Source organism: Enhydra lutris, unplaced genomic scaffold, assembly GCF_002288905.1.
Source record: "Enhydra lutris kenyoni isolate GAN:26980312 unplaced genomic scaffold, ASM228890v2 scaffoldscaffold23, whole genome shotgun sequence".
In the NCBI taxonomy this organism is placed as follows: Eukaryota; Metazoa; Chordata; class Mammalia; order Carnivora; family Mustelidae; genus Enhydra; species Enhydra lutris.
Genome location: NW_019154107.1, coordinates 6,581,049 through 6,604,778, shown reverse-complemented (window position 1 = coordinate 6,604,778; position 23,730 = coordinate 6,581,049). Strand labels below are relative to the sequence as shown.

At 38.2% G+C, this 23,730-nt stretch overlaps 1 protein-coding gene across 2 annotated transcripts in view; it reads right to left on the bottom strand.

Moving 5' to 3' along the window:
* LOC111150539 (DNA polymerase alpha 1, catalytic subunit) overlaps window positions 1-23,730 on the bottom strand; it is a 306,965-nt gene that overhangs the window by 136,424 nt on the left and 146,811 nt on the right. For both annotated transcript variants that reach the window (XM_022508033.1, XM_022508034.1), the window contains exons 33-34: window positions 18,516-18,694; window positions 16,678-16,809 (exon numbers count right to left, since the gene is read on the bottom strand). In XM_022508033.1, coding sequence (XP_022363741.1) covers window positions 16,678-16,809; window positions 18,516-18,694 — 311 coding nt within the window. The remainder of the gene's footprint in view (window positions 1-16,677; window positions 16,810-18,515; window positions 18,695-23,730) is intronic.

Here is a 23,730-nt window from a genome sequence, read left to right as displayed (position 1 = left end):
TAGTGCGCGTGTGACTTCCCATAAAGCTGAGTGCCTGCTGAGTCCATGGCGCTGCAAAGGCACCCCAGGGGTCTCGTGTCAAGAAGACCTGGTTCCGGCAGTTTAATATGATAAAAAAAAAACAACTTTGAATTTAAAGCCTAATACAAAAGTTATTTCCCTGACTCTCAGCTTCAACAGAAATAATGGGTGGAGAAAGTACTTCCATAGGATTTTGAAATGGAGGGGACCACTGCCCTAGGAGTCGGATGGTGCACATACAAAGCTACTACCCAGTGTGTGCCTTGGGTAATTCCCTTTTCTTTTGAGCTTATTATCTGTTTGGTTGCTTGTCCTTTGCAAGGTTCCAAGTGTTGCCAATTGCACTTCATTCTTTTAAAAAAAAAAAAAAAAAGCAGGGGGATAGTACAAAAAGTATAGCTGTTCTATCAACTGGTAGCGATGGCCTGACAAAAAATGTCATCTAAACTCCTGTCTGTTTCCTTGCTCTAGCTTATTCCTGCAGAGCTGCTTTTACCATCAACTTCAGAATGGAAAGGAGACACTGCATTAACTACTGTCCAAAAATATTTAAGTCTGTATCACAGATCCAAGTCATCTGTTAAACTTGAATATGATGGGATTTTCTGAGGTCCCCTCCAGAAGTTTAGATTGCACATTCTATCATCAGTCACTTTCCTACCTATACTCATTTTCCCTAATACATATGTCACCAGCACCACTAGGCACACAATGACCAATAAACACAACAACTCTCCCAGGAAGCAAAAGCCAACTAGACCCCATTACCCTCCTGCAATAGTGCATTATGTGTACACCAGAGATAGGAAAAGAGCACACAAAAGCACAAGTGTACACACACACAGTGCTAAGGGCTTCTCGAAACTGTATGTCTCGGTATTTAGTCCTGCTGTTAATAGGAAAAAGACATGAGAGCCCAGTGCTAAGAGAACCTACACAACTGAAAACCAGCTCTGCTGCTAAGAAGCCAATGTCCTGGTCGTGGTCTTGGGGGGGACGTCAGGAAGGGTACTATTAGAGAAAAGGAAAGATCAACAGCACTCTTTTGGTTCAAGAGGCAGGGATATTTTTTAAAGTGAAAATTTGTGTGTGTGTGTGTGTGTGTGTGTGTGTGTGTGTGAAGCAAGAGTAAGTTTAACTTCTACTAGAGATTACTAAGGTGTTTGAAATGTAAATGGTGAGACAGGTTAAAGATGACATTCCAGAAAATACCATCCATTAAGCACAGTCATTATTAATAAAAAGTAAGAATTTGCTACTACACTAAACATAAACACTGCACCCACAGTCTTTCTGAAGGTTCCCAAAGTCCTTCCTTTATTCAGATAATCAAGCCCTGTGTCTGCCATGTCCCGGGCACTATGCTCTGCTTTGGGGACATGAAGCAAAACACAGCCCTAAGCAGCACAGCTTGCTCATCACAAGGAGCTCACAGTCTGTGGGGGGAAGAAAGCTGCTTAACTTGGCAACAGGTGTGCACAAAGGGTTACAGAGCAAACAGGAAAGAGAAGGCCATTCTTCCCGGATGGCTGGCATAAGGAGAATTTCGCGAAGTGGGCCAGTGTGAGTGGTGGGGTGTGTTTCTAGGTAGAGGAGATAACAAGAGTGAAGGCGGGGAGGGAGAAAAGCATGTGGGATCTTTGAGGAACATGAAGTTGTCCTTTGAGGAGGGTAGAGGGCCTATGATGGACAGCGAGGATGGAGAAGAAGAGGCAAAGTCTAGCCTGGGGACTAATACAACACTAAGAAATCTGGTTTTCATCTATAAGAAATGAGAATCCACTGAAGGTTTTTAAGCTGAAAGGTGACATTACTAACCGTCTTCTGGAAAGGTAATCCTGCAAACACTGTGAAGAATGGACTGATAAGGTAATAGGTCAAGACAGGAAGAAACAATTAGAAAGCTAAGGACAAAATAACTAAGAACTGAATTCGAGTAGTGGGAATGGAGGAATAGGCAACACACAACACCACATCAGCCAATGGGGGCAACCTGCAGGCTTCTATCATCGCGAGTTGGGACGCGCTTGAGGATATCCCTCTGTGCACCTCACAAGATACCATGAGAAACAGCTCAACAAAGGCTGTGAAAGTGCTCTGAAAACTGCAATGTGCTGGGTAATGTACAATGTATATTAAAGTAATGAAATACTCTCATTTTAAAATCATTTCTCTCCTTCTTTAAAGCACATTACCTATTTTTGGTAGGTGAAACCAGGAAAAAATGGTGTTTAGGGACGAGGGTCCTGACAGCCCTAGAGAATGCAGCTGAGTAAAGCAGTTTGCAAGATTTTCGAAGTTCACACAGGAACCCCTCCCAAAAGCCCAAAATATTTCAAAAGAGAGACAGTATTCTGTTTTCATTCCAGTTGCTACACTGCAAGCGGCAGAATTCCACTTCTGTTATCTGACTCCTACAAGGAGGACTAGCAAAAGGCAGCCTAGGGGCTGTCCCATTTATTTTACTGTAATTTATATTTTTATTTTATTTTTTAAAAAGATTTATTTATTTATTTATTTGACAGACAGATCACAAGTAGGCAGAGAGGCAGGCAGAGAGAGAGGAGGAAGCAGGCTCCCTGCCGAGCAGAGAGCCCGATGTGGGGCTTGATCTCAGGACCCCGAGACTGTGGCCTGAGCTGAAGGCAGAGGCTTTAACCCACTAAGCCACCCAGGCGCCCCTGTAATTAATATTTTTTAAATAAAAGTTGTATATATCTAAGGTGTACAACATGATGACTTGATGCGGCTAGTGAAATGATGACTACAGTCAAGCTACTTAACACATCTTCTCATATAATTACCTTTTTGTGGGTGTCATGAGAGCACGTGCAGTCTACCCAGTAAATTTCCAGTCTTTGACCTGGTATTACTAACTAGAGCCACATACCTTACGCTAGATCTCCACACTTGCTCACTCTACATAACCACACGGTGCCCTTTACCTAACATCTCCCCTGTCCCACTTTGACTTTTGGGCCCTGCTCATGAAGTGCTAGACCTGGGAAAAACTATCCACCTCCTACAGATAGGAAGCTGGAGTTACTCAAAAAGAGACTATGGTGAGTCACAGTCACGACTGAGAAGGTGGTGACAGGACTGCACATCACAGATCCACTTTAAATTGTTGTCAAGAACATAATTCCTCAGCATATGCCAGATCAGATGATGTCATGAAATCATTATACGGGAGGTCTCCTAGAAGAGGTACAGGGAAGATGACATTTCTATACACAAATACTCCTAAACCTAGGTTTATACAATCATATCCACAACAGAGAAGACACAGGTTGAGCAATGCTAATTACCTGCTATTTGTCAAGTGTCAGTGATATACCTGAAAACTTAACAAGGATGGTAAATTCTCATGAAAAATGTGGTAATATTAAAGATGCTATGGGCTTTGGGCTTTTTTTTTTTGCTGTAATATAATTACTTGGAGTCACATTAGAACTCATTTTGTTTTAGAAATTTAACTGCCTTCTCACTTACAAGAACATATTCAACTTGATATAGGTGTGAAAGCATATACATACTTTTTATTTTCTTATTTTCATATCTTCTTATATAAACTATGACTCTATAGAAATCATACATGCAATAATAATAAAATTTCACATAAAGAAGTCACAGTTAAAATACTTCATGGTTATTATTACATTACACTATAACTTACCAACATGTGTTTTTTGAAGAGTTTAGTAATTACATGGGGGAAACGTCTAAAAACACCAGTGTCCTTGCCCACCCTCAGAAATTCTACTCTAATGTTCAAGGGTGCTAAACCATCAGGCACTCGTTTCAAAATAGACACAGGTGATTCTAATGAGAAGTCGAGGCTGAGATCCACCATCTTTGCTTAACACAGAGACAAGTATATAATAAAAAGGAAATAGAGGCACCTGCCTGTCGTAATCAGAGGAATATGCAACTCTTGATCTTGGAGTTATGAATTTGAGCCACAAGTTGGATGTAGAGATTACTTAAAAATAAAATCTTAAAAAAAGAAAGAAAGAAAAATGCTGTGAAGAAAAATTCCAAACACAGCATTCTCAATTCTGAGTGTTCCATCTGTTTTAAAAGGTTCCTTTGGTTTTAATAGAAAATATAAATTTTTAAAAGATTTATTTATTTATTTATTTATTTGAGAGAGCATGGAAAGGGGCAAAGGAAGAGAGAATCTGAAGCAGACTCCCCTCTCAGCCCAGCACAGAGCTCAATCTTCAGACCCTGAGATCACTACCTGAGCTGAAACCAAGAGTCAGACTCAACCAACAGTGCCATCCAGGTGCCCCAACAATTTTAGAATTTTTAAATGGCTAGGACAACATCAAGATGTCTAAGATGCACATACCTGATTCTCAAACAGGATCTGAGTCTGTACTATCCTTGTTTACTAATAAGGACTGTATAAAAATCACTGCTTCATTTTTCTCTTTTAAGAAGCTTCATCATTCTAATAAAAACAATACATACCTATTATGAAATCTTCAGAAAGAGAAAAGCGATATATAAAACAAAAATTACCTAAACTTTTCACCACTCAGACATGATTTTTGACCTATGATAAACATCCTTCTAGAAATCTAAACACATGCACACACACACACACACACACCAATTTTATAAGTGACACTACACTATATAAGGTGCTCTTTTTAAAAACTCAGCACTATTATGTAGCCAAATATTTGAGCCAAAAATATAGACTTATAAAATAAATTTTAAGGGCTGCATATTAACTATGCATTTATGTAGGCTATTTTTAATGTTTCATGAGCCCTCAGTATTCTTTTGAGAACAAAATGATTCACCTATGATCCTTTGAACTATAGAAATATCAGAACAAAAAATTATGTAAGTGTATTTTTGTATACTAAGAAGTAAAACTGGAAAACAACATAAAAAAAAAAACTTTCCCCAAAATGAACTCCTTAGGTATTAATCCAACAAAACATATAGGACTTGTATGCTAAAAACTGTAAAATGCTAATGAAAGAAAAAAAGAAGACCTAAATAAATGGAGATACACACCATGTTCATGGATTGGAAGACCCAACATAATAAATAATGATGTCAAGGGTCCCCAAAGTAATATATAGATTTAACACACTTCCAGTAAAAATCATAGCAGGAATTTTTGTTGATAAAGACAAACTAACTCAAATTATATGAAAAGGCAGAAATACTAGAAGAGCTAAAACGTTTTTGAAAAAAGTAAAATGGAAGAATTGCACTACAAGAGACTTTCTATCAAGACTGTGGTGTTAGCAAAAGAATAAACAAAGAATACAGAAGCAATTACATGTGGAGGAACAACAGTCTTTGCAGTGAGCAGTGCCAGAAGAACCGCAATTACATAGTCCAAAAAAACCCTAACCCTGTCCTAAGCCTCACCTCATACAGAAATTAACTCAAAATGGATCACAGATTTCGACGTAAAATTTGAGTTTGGAGACATAAGACCAAAACACATGATCTACGAAAGGAAAAAATGATATCCTGTACTTCTTCAAAATTTAAAAGTTTTGTTCTGTGAAATACACAATTAAAAGAATGGAAAGACAAGCTAGAGACTATAAGAAAATATTTGCAAATCACATACTCAACAAAGGACCTCTACCTAGAATATATAAAACACTCAAAACTTAACAGTTAGGGAACAGTCCAAATAAAAATTAGGGAAAAACTTGGACACTTCACCTAAGATGATAAAAGAATAGCAAATAAACACATGAACAGGATGAAAGATATAAGGATGAATATAAAACCACTAACCATCAGGGAAGTACAAATTAAAATAATGATGGGATACCACCCACACCTATTAGAATGCCTAAAATAAAAAATGCCAACACCACCAAGTGCCAGTGAGGACATGCAGAAACTGGAACCCTCATACACTGCTGTGGGAATGAAAAATGGTGCCACTCTCTGAAAAATACTTGGACAATGTCTTAAAAGAGTAAACATAAACTGAACATGCTGGCCAGCAATTCTGCTCCTAGGTATTTATGCTAGAAGAATGAAAATATAACACACACAAAACCCTATACACAAACGTTTACAGCAACTGCATTCCTAATTGCCAAAAACTGGAAATACCTTTCAATGGGTGAATGGGTCAAACAAATTGATACCCACAGTGGCCTAATATTCAGCAATAAAAGGAACAAACCAATTGAAAGAAGACAGTCTCAAAGGCTGTGTACCAGGGGATTCCCATCTCTATGGCCTTCTTGAAAAGACAGAACTATAGCAATGAGAACAAATATTTAGCTGCCAGAATTAGGGGTGGGAAGAAAGGTGACTAGAAAAGGACAGCAAGAGGCAGTTTCGGGGAGCAATGGAATTATCTTGTACCCGGACTGTGGCGGTGGTTACATAAATCTATAGTGTGCTAGAATTTGTAAAATGACAAACTCTGCTATTGACACAGGTAAGTTAAAATGGATACATATTTGAAAAAAAAAAAAAGCATATTCGAATATAGGAAAGTTAAGTGATCCTTTCAAGTGGCTCAATACCTAGCTCTAGTTTCTAGAAAGCTCAAACAGCGAACATAATTACTTGTATGCTGGAACTGCTGCTCATGCTCTCTTCATGACCCATTGCAAGAAAGCAATGAACTGAAGATACCACTTTTTGTTTCTCAAATTCTCACAGCTGAAATTTCTCTTGTGACAAAGTTCCAATGGCAATGTCAGAATTCTTCTCCAATGTTTGTTGTGGGAATTGCCCTTAGAATTTCATTTTATAGTCACAGATGAAGTACCTACCTACTCCTAGCTAAGCAAAGAAACACATTAAAAAATTTCATTTTGCACCATCTCTGGGAATGGCAACACATTCACTATGGTGACAACACATTCCCAGATCGAAGATAAGGCCAGAAAATATGATGCTTTACAAGCAAAAGTGGTACCAATCAAGACAGAATAGACGAGGTCAGTCATCCAAATGAACTGATTTTAAAAGTGTAACTCAAAGAAGTAGCACAAGCGAATTATGGGAAGGGGGTGTGGGTAACAGTGTGTTCTATTTATTGATTGTGGAAGCACTTACACAATTCCACATTTGTCAACACTCAGAACTGAGCACCAAAAAGTGAATTCAACCATATGTAAATGTAAAAATAAATTTTCAAAACGAACCACCACCACCCACTCAAAAAACTAATATAGCTCATTGTTGAATACTTGACAAAAAAACCCACAGTGTTATATACCATACACCATTTAAGATAACGGATTTCTAAGTACCACAGTTCAAAAGTTTACTGGTATGGTTTCAGACTCCACATTTAAAATGTTTAAGAAACTACCACATTACAAGGTTCGGTATAGGGTAAAAAGGAATACCCACTATTAACAAAAAAGGCTATTAAAATACTTCTACCTCTTCCAACTACATACCTGTGTTAAGCCAAATTTTCCTCATATGCTTCCAACAAAATAACATTATCACAATAAACTGGATGCAGAAGCAGATACCAGAATCCAGCTGACTTTTAAGCCATACATGGAAGAGAATTGCAAAAAATGTAAAAACAATGCTACTGTTCTGACTAAATTATCTTGCTTTGTAATATAGTTATTCTTCATAAATGTTGTTATATAATAGGTTCACTGTTACTTACAGCTGAGCTACTACTTGATAAGTATGTCAGTTTTAATTTAAAATAATTTGCTGTGAAGTTATTTTTAAGCAGGCCTTTCTTGAATCTAGGTTCTCCTTTGATCTTTCTTTGCTGATAGATGCCTAAAAGCAGTGACTCTTGATTATCACTAGATGGAAAGCTGTAGACGAGAAATTATCCTACAGAGACTACCTGTAACTTCATCCACATGGTTTCTAAATCCTTGGTATACAGGAGGACAGAAATCCTGGGCATTTTTGGCTAATTTCCTGGCACGATTCTTGGACGTTCTTTGCTGGTGGATGGAGACTGATGACCTGCTACCCTGGCCAAGAGCTTCTGAGAACTGGGTTAGCAAATGATCTAGGTTCCCAGCAGCATGAAGAGCTTCTCAAACAGCCAAGGAGCCTGAGCACCTGTGCAGTGTGAATGAGGCCAAGGACCTTTCAGCAAACAAGTAGGATGATGTACTCCACAAAACCACCCACCCTAGTTAAAATACACTGCAGCAGAGAAAAAAAAAAAAAAAAAAAAAATCGAGGGAGCACCAAAAGTCAGGTGAGTTCTGAACAGGACAAAAAGTTATATACTGCTTTGCAAAACCAAGCTGAGACCAACACATATTAGGTGTTGGTACAAGCATAAGGTAAAGCCACCCCTGACTTAACAAGCACAAAACAAACCAAAAGCAATCAGTTAGAAAATACCACTGATCTAGTTTTTATTGGTAGTATATTTTTCAGACCCCAAGCTTTGAGGGTTTTCCCTCAAATGGTGTTTCTGAAAGGCAGCTAAATTCACTCCCTTCCTGAATAGTTATACGGTTATCTCTTTTAGCACAAGACTAAGCCAGACAGGATGATCTGGAAATTTATATCTTTAACTATCTGCCAGGGGCCCATTTCCACACGTGAACCGTAATGTATGCTTTCTAGGCGAACCAAACTTGAGAGACTGCCATCATCTGAGGAGCTCTCCTCCCTTTCTCGTTTACATGTGCAGCAGAGAGCGGGTAGTTTTGTTTTGCTCCTTGAAGTACAAAAGGTCAACGGTGTGAAAATCTCACTTTTGAAAGGTTAAATGAAATCTGTTCTGGTTCAATTTCTTACTCTACTACAAGACAGTAGCTCTAGATGACTCGAGTTAGACCTCAAGTTGAGTTTTTCCTAAATACACAAGGTTAGAGAAATCAAACTGAAGAAAGGAATTCTACTGTTTTGGCACAAGCAGTTTGCTGTTTTTACCCACTTGTTTTCAGATATTTGACAACTCCTATGGCATTTCCTCAGCATTTCAAAAAACCTCCAATTTTCCCTTCAGAGGAGGTGAACCGTATCAGAAGTTGCTGAAACCCCAGGCTTCCCTTCAGCTGCTGCACTAGTCCTTTGCCGGGGGGGGGGGGGCTATAATCAGCTTTCCTGGTTCCTGCCCCAGTCAGCCCTGTGGCCTGGCCTACCTGGCAATGCTACTGCCTAGGACCCGTGTGGCCTTCTCCTGGAAGGGTGACTGCAGTGAAGATGGCGAGCAACCTCTTATTCATGAACGGATGGCTTACCATTTACGGTGCGCAGAATTCTGGATTAGGGTCCCCAAGTACGGTCATGGGCCAGATGCTATTCGTGACCTGGGAGAGTCCCCTGAGAGCACCAATCTCTCTGAATATCATGAACCCATTCAGTAGCATTTTGCTGAGCGTCTGTCAGGTTAGGCATAATACTGGGGGCTGGGCCTTGAAGAAGTCAGGGCCTAGTGTCCTTTCCTAAGGCTGACATTTGGACCCAATTCACCAACATTAGAAAGGGAACTCCCACACTGGCAAATTGCAGGGAGTGCCAACAGGAAGCATGACGTGGAATCGTTCTGACTGGATGGGAGAAGGAGAGCAGTGAGATGATGAAAGCTTCCAGATGGACATCTCAGGAGGATGGGCAGTGAGGCCTCAGTCCCCCAGCCCAGGTCTGAATCTCTGGGAGTTCTGACCATACGCAGGAACACACCTAAGCCCCGTTCATCCACTGTATCGTCGAGTGGAGTAACAAGCATTAATAATGCACACTCCAGGCACTTTCTAAGCACTTTAAATGCATTATCACAGATAGTCCTCACTATGACCTCATACAGCAGGTACCATGACTATCATGGCTCCATCAGCTAATGAAACTGTGGCTTGGAGAAGTCCAGTAACTAGACCAAGTTAAAGGACAGGCAAGCGACTACAAAGGAACTCTGACCTTGGTGTTTGAGTACAAACCTCAGTCTACCGTTGAGGCTAGCAGTGCACAGTCTGAGAATGGACAGAACCAAGTGCTAAGCTTTCAGAAGATATGACTGGACAGGGAAAGGCCAGGGCTATAACTGCCTCCACCACTGCCAAAGAACTCAGGAGGGAAAAAATGCAAATGCAGGGAAGGACATAGGCCAGGGAGAGGCTGTGGCATGAGCTCATATCATGCAGGCAGCTTCGAGTTCAGTCCTTAATAGATACCACTGTTGCTGGTAGTCAGAGCACCTCAGAATTTGATGTGGGTCCCTTGTTAGTTTCCCTAGATTACACTCTGGTCCTGAGCCTTCCCAAACAGGGTCCACACAGTAAGGTTGAGTTAAATGAATTCAAAAGACAAAGAGGTGCTGTGGTAACTAGAGAGTACAAGTTAATGCTTATTCTACGAAGAATCAAAGTCAGATGGCATACAAGGCTATATCTGGTCCAATTTACTTATTACAACTCTTCTATAGTACAATAGTCATATCATGATAAGTTGCTTTTGGCATGTTTTATGGGACTATATTTGGTCAGTTATTCCCTCCAATTTATACAATAATAAATTTACTTACACTGACATCCTACTCCAACCATCACCAAATCCCACTTCCTAGTTTTTCTGTGAGAATATACCATGGCATAGTAGCACAACATTATACCTGACTCAAAATCAGCTTGCTTGATATTCGTACCAAAGAAAAATGAGCCATTCACTAATAAGAACCACCAATGGGCCTGGGTATTAGAATACCATATTTAAAAAATGTGAGGGGTGTCCGTGATGTAAATTTATGCTCAGCCTGCCAAATGGTGTGGAGCAAAAAGAAAAACTAATTCTCATTATGTTCTTTTTGTTTTGTTTTAATGAGATTTAGGATGAGTTCTATGGATTCCTACAGAATTATCCTTCTTCGAGCATTGCTGGGCAGTGTGGATTGTGCTGCCTCTGATGCTGAATGAATGGGGTGGAGATCTACTGCTTCTTTGCGTGCCTTCTGTACCACTTATAATTATGCTGTTAAGAGTCTTTACAAAAAAGAAACCCAATTTATTCTTTTTAAATGTTCTAAATATAAATGCAGAGGCAAGGAAATAAACAATAATTCCAATAGTGCTGAGAATTTAAACTATTTGAACTAATGTACCTGTCACACTACTGCACACTGCAAGCTCTAACCTAAAAACTATCAGCCCGCGTCACCACAGGTAAGAAATGAGAAATTTTGAGGGTTATTGAACACCAGATCTTTGCAGCAGAACAGGAGAGAGTTACTGAACATCACTGCGTGGCACTACAACCCTCGGATCTACCTGCACAATACAGCTCTGTCATGACACAGCGCTCCAAGTGAAAAAGGCAAGGCAAGAGGAATAAAGATTAGCCCTGTTGGTGATTTACACAGGGGAGGGTGGGTGGGAATGGCGGCGGGCGGGGGGGGCCTGCTTCCTCTCTCATTTCTTAGATTTATTAATTAGTCCAGATCTGTGTATTCCTTAAGAAACGCTTCTCCAATAAGTACAGACAGACACCATGGATTCGGTTGTCTGCGATGCTGAATGAGTAGGTATTTTGGTAGCGCAAATATTTTAAACAATACTTCACCAAGCCCTCCTTGCACTTTTAATAAAAGGTACCTCCAATTCGATCTCTGCCTTAACATTATTTTTGGTGGTCGTTACTTATTTTGTCCTCAAGGAATACGTATCCATTCCAAAATGAGGAGGCTTTTATTTACTTGCAAAGATTTAAAAAAAAAAACAAATTTAACATGGGTTCTTCACATACCAGAAAACATCCCACTCCACTTCCCAGACATGTACCATCTTCCAGAGGGACTCAGAGCCACCACGCTGAGGCTCTGCGTCATTGGTCAGATGCTCCCCTCTCTACTAGTTGCTTACACATGGGAACCTAATAAAGTCTCTCCATCATGAGGCAGCTAACACTGAACATTATTTTTGGAATTCCTCAAAAAAGTGGGTCCAAAAGAGATTTTTAAAATATGGCTTATGCCACAATTAATATACTAAGGAGTAAAAGAGAAAAAAAAAAAACAGGAAAAGAGTATGAGTGAGAGAAGAATTACAGCGAGGCATCATACTGATATAGTTAGAGAGACGGGTATCAGGACGAGGACTACTTTCCAGCACAATGTGATTTTTGCACCATGATAAAAATATTTCTGGTCAATGCCTCTTTGCCTGATACAGTGTTTGGAGGGATAACAAATTAAAGCTATGAAGTTGGAGCTCAGTGTATAATGAAATCAACAGTAATCAATGACGTAAAATATGGAAGACAGAATAAGAAAGGACTGTGTCAATGCCTTCGTGACCTTAAAATTCTGTGGAATTCTGAGCTAATCTGAGAATCTTGTATACTACTGATAAACCTTCTGGCAATTATGAAAGCAGTGTAAGAAAAGAATTTAAAGAAAACACAAGATACTTTAACCTTCATTTGTTGGTTCCTTTGATTATTAACCATTAAAATACACAGAAGACTGAGAGCAATGGGCTGGGCAGAGATCACAGATGAGCCACAGAAGAAAGCATAGCCCCTGTCCTCAGAAAGCTTACTTTAGGAAAAAGCTGCAATTGTAAAACCGACAGCAAATTTCTAAGGGATTCAACCACCACTTTCTGGTCTAAGCTACTAATAGACAGAGAGCATGTGCATGGCATTGACTAGCTGTCCAGAGTTAAGTTCTCTAGATAGAGAGCCAGCAACATCTCTGTTAAAACAAACAAACAAACAAACAGAACCATAGCAAAGTGCTGTACGTAAGTAATGCTCCTTTACAAGTGGCTTGAAAGACTCCACGGCTCAGGACAGATACATTTTGCCCCACCAGAACTCTAAAACCTGCATAGGCCGTCAGTGAGAATTAGGAATATACTTTAGTTGACTACCCACCTTTAGAACTGAACGGCTCTGTAAGTATTAAAACGAGGGTTCAATATACATTATAACTAAAAGTACTTGAGATGAAAGTAAATGACCCACTATATCCCTTCCAGGTACCAAGAGAGGTCAGATTTTCCATTTATCAGCAACTCTTCAGGGTAGACAGCAACTCAATCTCAGACTCGGTGGCTGCTTCGTGGACGGCTGAGGGGAACACTTCAAAAATGAACCAGCTAAACAAACTTCCCAGCAGCACTTGACAGAGCTACACCTATTCTTCCCATTTCCAAAGCAGTGGAGAATTAATTACCAGTTCTATGGATCTATTGTAAGTATAATAGACTAAAGAGCTATCACAGACACATTTATTGTAAAAGCACAATCCCAAGAGTGTCTAGTGGAGGGCCAAAACGATTAACACAAATGCTTTGTCAGATCAAAGATAAAACCTGCACCGCCCAATTGAGGAATGAATTAGAACAGTGGGTTATCTTTCAAATTAACCAGGGCAGTTAGTGAGGAAAATTTCATGAAAGTGTAATTCTTAGCCTTTGTGAATCCACACAGCAGGCATTCTGCCAGCTGACAAGATGATGAAATTTTCATGCTTAAAAAAAGCCCTCTTCATTTCCCAATTTAGATTAGCTAGTGTTTCTCTCCCTTTGTGTGTGTGTGTGTGTGTGTGTGTGTGTGTGTGTGTGTGTATGTGTGTGCGCGCGCACGCCTATTTGCTCTTCTGGAGCAGAATTTAAGGAGAAAAGAAACACATATCAATTTTTCACTGTAAAATTGAGTCTTTCAAAAAGATCCTTCAAAGCTTAGAGATACAGTCTTTACATGGGCTTTTTATGATTTTCAAAAAATACCAGTTCAATTTTAACTTTGTATAGAGGAACCAACAAGGACCAGGGCACAGAACTTTGAATTAGAGCTTTCTGTGATATCTCTAAGACTTTCAATGTTTCATCAAGTCTTGGGATAAAGTATTAGAGTTGTTTTTGTATTTCTACGTACACTGAAATGTAAATGCTCTAGGAAATGAGAATTCAAGGGATATAATCACTGCTATATGGTGAGAGAAATTCTCTCCTATGGGAGGAACCAAAAGAAAAACATTATATGATATAGATTCTCAGATATGCAAAATTTTTAAGGTTTGTTACACCACATTCGATCAGCACTATTTATTTGTGACAGAAACTAACAGGGTATATGATGTATTTTTTTTTGAAAAGTGGTTTAGAAGCCCATTTTGTTAGCCTAAATTCCTGCTCCTTTGTGCCTGACAATCTGATTTCTTGGTGACCTACAACCATGTTCCTTGGCAGGTTATAGTGTTAGGTCAAGTACCACACTCCTCCACTGTCTTCCTAAAGTTCCTTCCTTATAGAGATGCCTGTCTTTCTTAATGTAGGTTGTACTTCCCCCGCAGTGATACTAAGACTAAAATGAAAAACAATATTAACTCTTGCTCTCTGTCCATGGACAACTTTTATGCCCAGTACTGTTTAACTTGTGAAATAGGAAGAAACCCCTTTGGTCATTAGCTTCAGAAAACAGTGCTTTTACCTCAGTCCTTATTACCAGTATCCTGGTCTCCACTATAGATGACGTATTGATCTGCAGCTGGGTCCCCATCACTATGGTGTATCACACTGAACTGTCATCACTATCACTTGAGGCACAACAACAACAACAACAACAACAACACCCATGCCACGTCCCTCTACCAGCAAAAGTTCCTTTAAGTGTGGGGGAAGGAGAAAAGAGTCTACCGCTGAAGTAGAATGTAGAGGTGTTTGAGCATTCTGTATAAAAGCTCTAATCTTGAGAATATGTGAGACATTAGGTTCAGCATAGGGCCATAAAAAGAACAAATAAATGGATTTCTTTCTCTTCCATCCAATTACATATGACTAAGATCAGCAAGTAGAGAAATAGGTTCCGAATTGTGGGACAGTCATATCAATCTTCAACTTCAGGAGTGCTATTTGGGTACTTTAATTAGAAATCCTATAGAAAAATCAATCCAGTGTACACTTAACTAGAGGAAAACCGTTACTTGCTGTTGAGACAGCTGGTAGATAAGACAAAGCAAATACTACGGAAACCTTGGGTTAAATGTGTAGATGCCTAAAAGTAGGTTATTTAGCTTGAAAAATACTCATACCACCACCACCACCCACATACAATTTAGGCAGAAATCAATCCACCAGTTAGAGCATATTTCTAACTATACAGAAGATCCCTTTTCTGCCTATTCTCAACTTAGTCAAAACAGATTGTCCTTTCTTATAGAAGGAAAGAGATGAGTTTCTTCCAGTATTAACATTTCCATGGTGAAGATTTTCATAGACTAAACACTGCAGGAAAACTCAGAATTCTTCCCAAGAGTCAAGAACCATGCTCTGCTCAACGAGGTCTGTAAATGAGGAGCTGAATAGTTTTGATTTGGGCTCTTCATGCTAAATAAAGGCCTAACATTATATGTGCTGAACATTTCATCTACTACGGAATGTGAACCCACAGATAACCTTTATTCAGATCCAACTGTTCATTAAGCGTAGCACAGGATTATTCACTAAAATGTTTCAGATTTCCCAAAATGTAGTCATAATTATTATTTTTAAAATGTCTTCAGACAAACCTACTTGGATGTTTTTGACAAATACAAATTATTCTACTCCAAAATCATAATACTGAAACTCTACACTTCTACTCCTCATCCTAATGATCTAATAATGGATTTTCATTTCATGAGATGGATTTTTAAAGAAGAAAATGCTACATTATATATGTTAACTAATATAAGTAGATATTAAAGGATGATACTGATCAAAGTCATGGGTTTTACCTAACAGAATCTGAGCATTTTTGGGAAATGCTTTGCCAACGTAGCTTCTTTAAATAAGTTACACTGAGCTTTCACGTAATAGAAATTTTGTTTAGATGACAAATGACATAAACACTAAGAAAAATCAAATGGGAAGTACGTGGTTTTTTTCAATTTTAAGTTTTGAAGAAAAAACCTCATCCCTATGAAAGATGTTAAAACCAAAACAAATACTTCGAAAAAAGCCTTCTTTCTAATGCAGAGAGCTCACTCACTGTTCTAGCATTTTTAGTATATACTTAAAAAATCAGACATTCTCTTTAAAATGCCAGACAAACTGCATTTAAAGTTTAAAAACGTTTAGGGATGCCTGAGTGTTACAGTCGGTTAAGTGTCCAACTGGCTCAGGTCTTGATCTCAGAGTCGTAATATTGAGCTCCGCATCAGGCCCTGGGCTCACATCACAGGGAGTGGTGGGGGAGGTATCTTCTCCATATGCTCTCTCCTCTCCCTCTGCTCCTCCCACTTGTATTTTCTCTCTCTCTCTAAAGAAGTAAAACAAATCTTTTAAAAAATGTTTGATTTCCTTCGCCAACACAGCTATGAAATGGTTTTTATTACCATAGAAACATAAAGTCTTAGCTAGTGGGCAGTTATTAAAATCACCACACATGATGTTATGGCTCTTCGCGCCGAAGACAGACAATACTGATTTTTTTTTCTCTTCTGACCAAAGATCTGAGGGACCACTTAATTTAGTCTTACTTGGGTAACAACACACTAAAATATTTCCTGATTATATTCTTCTTTTTCCTTAAAGCAAAAATTCAGTTATTTAAAGTACTGCTCATTAAAGAGGTGTCCAATAGAAAATCAAATGCTTTTTCTGCAAAGTCTTCTCAGAATTTTAGTTACATAAAAAAATACGAATACAAAACCATACTGTTTTATTTTAAAACAAGACCCAAATCTAAGTAAGCTGCATATATAAGAAATTCATTGTGGATACTTACTTCATAGTATTTTTTAATGCAACGTCTCATGTCCATGATCAATTTGTTGCTCAGCTGTACCACAAAGGTCAAAGGTGAAGTCTTACAATCAATGTTACTACAGCGATACAAACTGGGCTCCATATCAGTTCCCTACAGAAGTCAGAAGAGACAAATACACAAAAGGTTACTGCAAGGCTAGAAAAGGTCTTTTTGTGCTTAAAAACTAACATCCTGTCCTGGTGTGCAATATTCTTAATTCATTTTATTAGTGAGCTTTTAACCCTGTTTTTTTCAACAACTGTCCTCTCAAAGATCCCCTTAGTCACACGAACCTCCTGCCTTGTTGCCACCATAATAATGGAGTTCAAGTTGAAGGGAAAACCCTGAAACCACTTCTGCTTTTACATTCAATATATGACAGACTTTATGGATAAAATAATTTTCCCTCTGAAAACTACTGGAAATAAACATTCTTCTTAGAGATATGAATCCAAATTTTGAATTCTTACTTTTTCATTCCAAACTTGAAGACAGAGCAAGCGCACTAATGACATTAGTTTCCTTTCATATTGGCAACTTAATTTGAAGATTAAAGCCTAAAACTTAAGCACTGCACCAGAAAGCAAGCACTTACTGCCTCCTTAGAAAATCTAAGATTTCTGTAATCCTCCCTCTCCACCACCCCCAAATGAAAATTATTTGGGGAAGGGAAGGCAAGAGTGAAATTTGAAAGAATTAACTATTAGTAGTTGGAAAAAAACCTCTTGTTTTGTTTTGTTTTAAGCAAAAACAAAGCAAATAGAATATATAGGAAAACTGTTGGGGTTTCTGGAGCATTTGTTTTCCTTCTTGATACTTAAACATCTTGGTTTCCTGCTCCAATCTGGTACATAACCCTACCCGCCACGCTAAGCAATTCCAGGTGGAAGAGATTTCAGAGCTTGACATCGGCTCTTCCACAGTTAGCCCATCTGCAAGTCGTCAAGCCTCCATGCAATTAACTATCTTATTTACAGCTGTAATGAAGCAAAACTCAAGGATTTAGCAAGTATTGCTGATCTGTGTCTGCCTCTTCCTTGCACTTGCTTCCAAAGACTGCTTTGTTTTGATTCAAAAAAATGCAAAACATCTGCTGTTTGTCCAAATTAACTTAAAATAATTACTTTTAATTTAGATAAAGGATGTATTTTCTTACAGTTTCAAGGTTTTACACAGTTCTGCTGCCTACTCATTTGCCAATGGCTAGTACATGTATAACACTGCAGTTGAATCAAGTAAATTGGCTAAGTTTCAAGTTCTGATCCAAGGTCAATGATACATTTTTTGGCAGTACTTCTTGAGAGGAATGTCTCCCTGTGACTTTTTTAATGTCTGACATGCAAAGACAGCAGAAAAGATAATCAGAGTACCTTTGTCAAAAAGGAGGCAAATGGGATGTATAAAGATAAACAAAAACTTTCCAAAAACACTTAGTTCCCATTAACTTGATTTAAGATAAAGGCAAATATTGCTCTAAGTCTTAATAAATTGGGGCTGGGAATGGGGAAATACAAGTTACTAATTAAGGAATTACAATAAAAAATACTTTAAGGTACTTTAGAATTTTTAAGAGATTCCATTTGAAAACCAAGGCCAAGCAACCACTCTAGGAAGCCAAAAACAATAGTCAAGCACAGCATACTCAGAGTTTTCAAGCAGAAATGAAGTCCTGAAGGTAGAATTCACATGATGCTAAAATTCTTTAAACACATGAAAGCAACATTTTCCTCCCTTTTTACACATACAGTGGGAGAGGAAAGGCCTCTACGCTAGTTGGCTAACAAAATAAAGAAAAGAAACAAAAAGAAACAACTAACCGAACCATCTAAGACACTGTCGTAAATATTCTCTGTTCCACATGTGGGGCATGGGCACTTGAATTTTTCACAGTCCCTGTATTTGTCCTCATCAGTGAGCTGTGCTGGGCCACCAAGTAGGGCATCATTCTCCTCATCCTTATGATAATGATGAACTCTAAACTGGGTGGGGTCGAGTCCTATTAATGTAAGAGAAAAAACAAATTGAGAGGTACAGTTATTTGAATTCCCGTACACAAAAAAGACCCCAAAGAAGAAAGCCCACAAAGGAACGATTTTAAATTCATGCACACACATACATAACCATCTGAACTCAAGATAAAGGCTCACATCACATGGACAACTGACTTCTCCTTTTACAAAAGATCACTTTATTAAATAAAACGAGGAAACAGCACTAATGCACTAATGCAATGCAGATATGTCCCCAGATGTTTGGGTTCAGAAGCAACTACTTCTATAGGATGGTTTTATTCTCTTCTTACAGTTACAGTGAGAATCTCAAATAAATGTGCAGTATTATTAAGAAATCTCTTAAAAATCAAAGTTTCACTATTAAAACTGAAAATAGAGAATAAAAATCCCATTAAAGAAAATAAGTTCAACGCTATTACAACTCCTTCAAGTGCAGATACAACTGCTAACCCTGATTTCAATGCAGTGGTCGATTCCATCTTGGCTCAGTAGTTAACAGCATGTAGGGCGCAATCTAATTCAGTGGTTAAAATTCAGTAGCAGCATCTGAGACAAAACGCGACATGGTTTTTTGGTGTTCTGCACTCAGAAATTTAAAATATGTGCAAAAACAACAGATCTACAGATTCTGTGGGCCAAAACATTACCGATAATCTTGAAACGAAATATACTGTCCATATTTCAATCAAAATGACACAAGAAATCAATCAATGCACTGATTGAGGTAGTTTATGCTACCTCGTTTCCACAAACTATTTAAAGAAAAATTTTTAGGCCAGCCAATTTTATTTACCTTTAGTCAAAGCCTATCTGTCAAAATATACCATTTGAATTTACATGTAAAGGTAATTAATATACACAGTATCTCAAAACACTTCCTTGAAATAACCCTTTAGCAATCCCTAAGAATTCTAGGCTTTTTAGAAATCTAAGGAAAGCTATCATATTTATTATAGCATAAAGGTAAATAAGCAATATAAAAGTCATTGACCAAAAAATTCAAATACCAAAAATATCTGAAAACTGTTTTAACTCTAACAATAGCTGCATAGGTAGATAATCAAACAGATGTATTCAGAACTCAGTGGCAAGATCCTAAATCATATTTGGTCAATTTTCAAGTGACATCTACACTTGAGGCTGACTGACACGGTGGAAAGGTGCTGAACAAAGGACAAAAAGCCAGAGACTATGAGTCTCAATTTTCTCACCTACGAAATGGAGGTAGTGTCACCGACCAGGCACTTTTGAAGTTTAAATCAGACATTAGAGGACGAGCCTCTTTCAGTGCTGCCCAGCATGTGATAAGCATGCAATAAATACCGTATGAGTGAAAAAATAAAATAGTAGATGAACATCATTTAATCTAGACTATATTCACTCGATTATGCATTTGAAAAAATATACGGAACTCATGTTCAGACTGCAGAGCAAGTTAATAGCTGCTCTTTGTAGGAATTAATTGAAATAAGCATTTCCTAACCTGATCATACAATAAAAACAAAAAGTACACATTAAAAACAAATGGAAAAACATTCTTGTTTAGTGACATAGATTACTGTAACTGAGGTTGCTTGGCCCCAAGACGCACTATACATTTTTATTTTACAAATAACCTATCCCCTAAGAGAAACCGCAAATTAGTGAAGAGTGTGGGAATATCTACCTTCCCATTTAAAGACAAAGAGAGGCAAAGAAAATGAGTGAGAAAGGCCACATCGGTTAATGAGACCATTTCTTCTCAGTAGTGAAGGGTAACAGTTGCAAATTCCTGAAACAATTTGTGAGTCCAGCTGTATTCACATAATGTCTTGCTTCATCAATAATTATGAAAAAGAACTTCACCTTTTCTCTGATGGTATGATTATTCATCAATTTCTCAGACCAATACTATTCAAAAAGTAAGGAAAAAGAACAACAGTAAGCAAAGGTTTTCTCCACAGTAGCCTTCTTTCACATTCCAAAAATGCAGGAATGAAACAACACTGGTTCTGCACATACCCAGAAAGGGCCAACCTGCAGCAGGGAAGCAATGAAGGCTCTCTCTAGGCCACCCTCCCAGCCTCCGCCCATTTAGTGGACCTGAGGCCACAGGGGAGCCTGCCTGCTGAGTCAGCCAAAAATGGACAAGGGCCTTCTTTCTGCTTATGGGGAAATACCCAACAAGTGGCCTAAAGTCATGAAAAAAATCAGGCCTTATGAAATCTCTAATGTCCAATTTCACAAACAACCCTTATCTGCCCGTGGCAGTAACAAAGCCAAGTGGCATAGCAGGTTACTTCAGATTGATTATCATGCTGAATTTTTTAAAAAGAAGGGGTTTCATCTCAGCATTCTTGGTCATAGATCAATGATAAACTTTATAAAGGGAGGGGACACTGTAGTTACCGTAAAATATTGGGTATATAATGATCCCTCTACAAGTTACTTACATAAAAATGTCATAGAAAGGTAATTTTGTTGGGAGGACAATTATAAGTCCAACAGGCAAATCAAAGAGGGTTAAATTAAATCTTTTTATGAAAATATATAATGTCATGTTAAAAAATAAGGATCACTGCTGCTGTATTCTTTCTTTAAAAGGTCAAAATCTAGGCTTAAACAAGCCCCAAATTTACTCAACATAGGAACTAATGTTTCCAAATCCTCACGGAATTGGCAACAAGCAGCTTATTTCAAAGTTTCGGGAGAACTTAAAAGTTTTACTGTTTATACTATAACTCATTAAGGCCGGAGGGAGACAGGAAAAAAAGTATCTGGTGCTGCCACCTAGAGGTAGATTCTAAATTTTAAAATGTGCAAAAGAGAGCGGCTACATGGGACTGCATTTGGAATTATCCCTCCAAAATTAAACACTGTTATTGGAAAAGACATTAAAGCAAAATGTTAATGATCAAAGGTGTCATATATACTGTGTAATCAATATGAAACTGCTCACCATACAGTAAGTAATCATATTCATCTTTTGAGGAAGACACGCAAAACTGAATTCCAAATTCCGTATTTCTTCTGAGAGCTTTCTCTAAACAACTCACTTAAGAAACACATTTTATGCCCTATTTGAGAAAAGGAACTTCCATTTTTATTAGCCTGGCTTTGACAGGTAACTTCACTCATTTGGTCCAGTACAGAATAAAGGAAAGAGTAGTCTACTTGGGTCTCACAGTAGTTATCCGGGGGAAGAGGAGCTGTGGTTCTCCCTGCGGCAAGCAGAAATGATGTGTGCTTTAATTCAATCCTGTGACTTGCAGGGATACAGTCACACCATTTTGGGGGGAGCTGGGGCGGGATGGGGGGGACAGAAAGGAAAGTGAAATGAGATTAAAATACTGTCATTTATAATTAGAAAATTTATAGGATCTCACATTATTTTGGCAACAAGATCAAAGCTCTCATGTTTCAAAAAGTATTTATAGAAAGTAATATCATAGGCATTGGGGTGGATGAGCTCAGCAGTACTGTTTTTTTACTTAAGATCACCAGATATTTAGCACACACACCTCCAATGTGACATGTAGCGCAAAATTAATTTTTCTACCATTGTACTTCATAATATTGTAAGCTATGCCTGTTCTTTGAATGTTCACCTGTCCCCATTTCCAAGGATTATTTAAACTGTTCTGAATTCAAGGCATTCAGTTGAGAGGCTGAGGCACTGGACCAAGTAATTTTCTTTCAAAGGACAAGATCTCTATTACTGCAAATGCAAATAACTGTGGTAAGGCCAATTACATATGTCCGTACAAGTGGGGAAGAGGGAAAAAAATCCATTCGAATGAAATTCCAAATGAGCAAAGAGAGAAACTGATATCCCCAAGCAGTTGTTTGTAATAATTACTTAAGCTACTATGCTAGGTAAAAGAATATTACTGTGAATTTTTTTTTCTAAAAATTTCTTCTAGGAAACAAATCATTTGTATTTTGCATGAATCCAGGTTTTAATGTGCCTGGACTTCTTAGAGAACAATATACAAACTGAGTAGTATGATTAAAGAAAAAATACTTAACGAATTTTTAAAAAGGTTAGTGCTACATCCATATAAAGTCTTGTACAAGAGTTTTCATAGCAGCTTTATTCATAATAACCAGAAATTGTAAACAATCCAGATGTCCCCCCAACAGGAAAATGAAGAGAATAAACTGGTAAAATCTCCCATGGAGTACTACTCACTAAAGAAAAAGAATGACCGCAGATAAATGGCACAAGGTGGAAGAATCTCACAAATACCATGCTAAGTGAAAGAAGCTGAACATAAAAGCACACACTGTAGGAAATTACTTATATAAAATTCCGGAATAGGCAAAACTAACCTACGGTCAGAGACGTAAGATGAGTGATTTCTTTTGTGAGAAGGATGCTGACTGAGAAGGAAAAAAATAGGAATGCTCTGGGTGATGGAAAAGTTCTATGTTTTGATAAACAATGTAAGATACTCTTAAGATAGCAGCATTTCGTTGCATGTAAATTATACTTGGGAAAAAAAATACCAAATAGAAGATGCTTGTGATACACATATCCAAAGGAGGCATGTTTAGAATATCTAAGGAATGCCTGCCAATCAACAAGAAAAAGACAACCCAATAGAAAAGTACACCAAGATTTCACCAGGCACATCACAAAAGGAGATACTCAAATGGCCAATAAAGGATGTGAACAGATGCCCAACTTCATTTGTCATCAAAGAAATACAAATTAAAATCCCAATGTTATGCCACCACATTAAAGGAAGACAACACAAAACACCAAGGGTTGCTAAGAATGTGGAGTACAATGTATAAATCAGTTGAACCACTTTGGAAAGTCAGGAGTATCTACTAAAGCTAACACACATGTGCCCTGGGACCCAGCAATTCTCCTAAGTATATACGCAACAGAAATACATGCAACTGTCCAAGAGAAGACAGGTGCAAGAATGCTCAAAACAGCACTATTCCTAATCACACAAATGTGGAAACAACCCCCAGGTGCACCTACACTAGACAGTCATCAAGTGTGGTACAGTCACACAGTGAAATACTA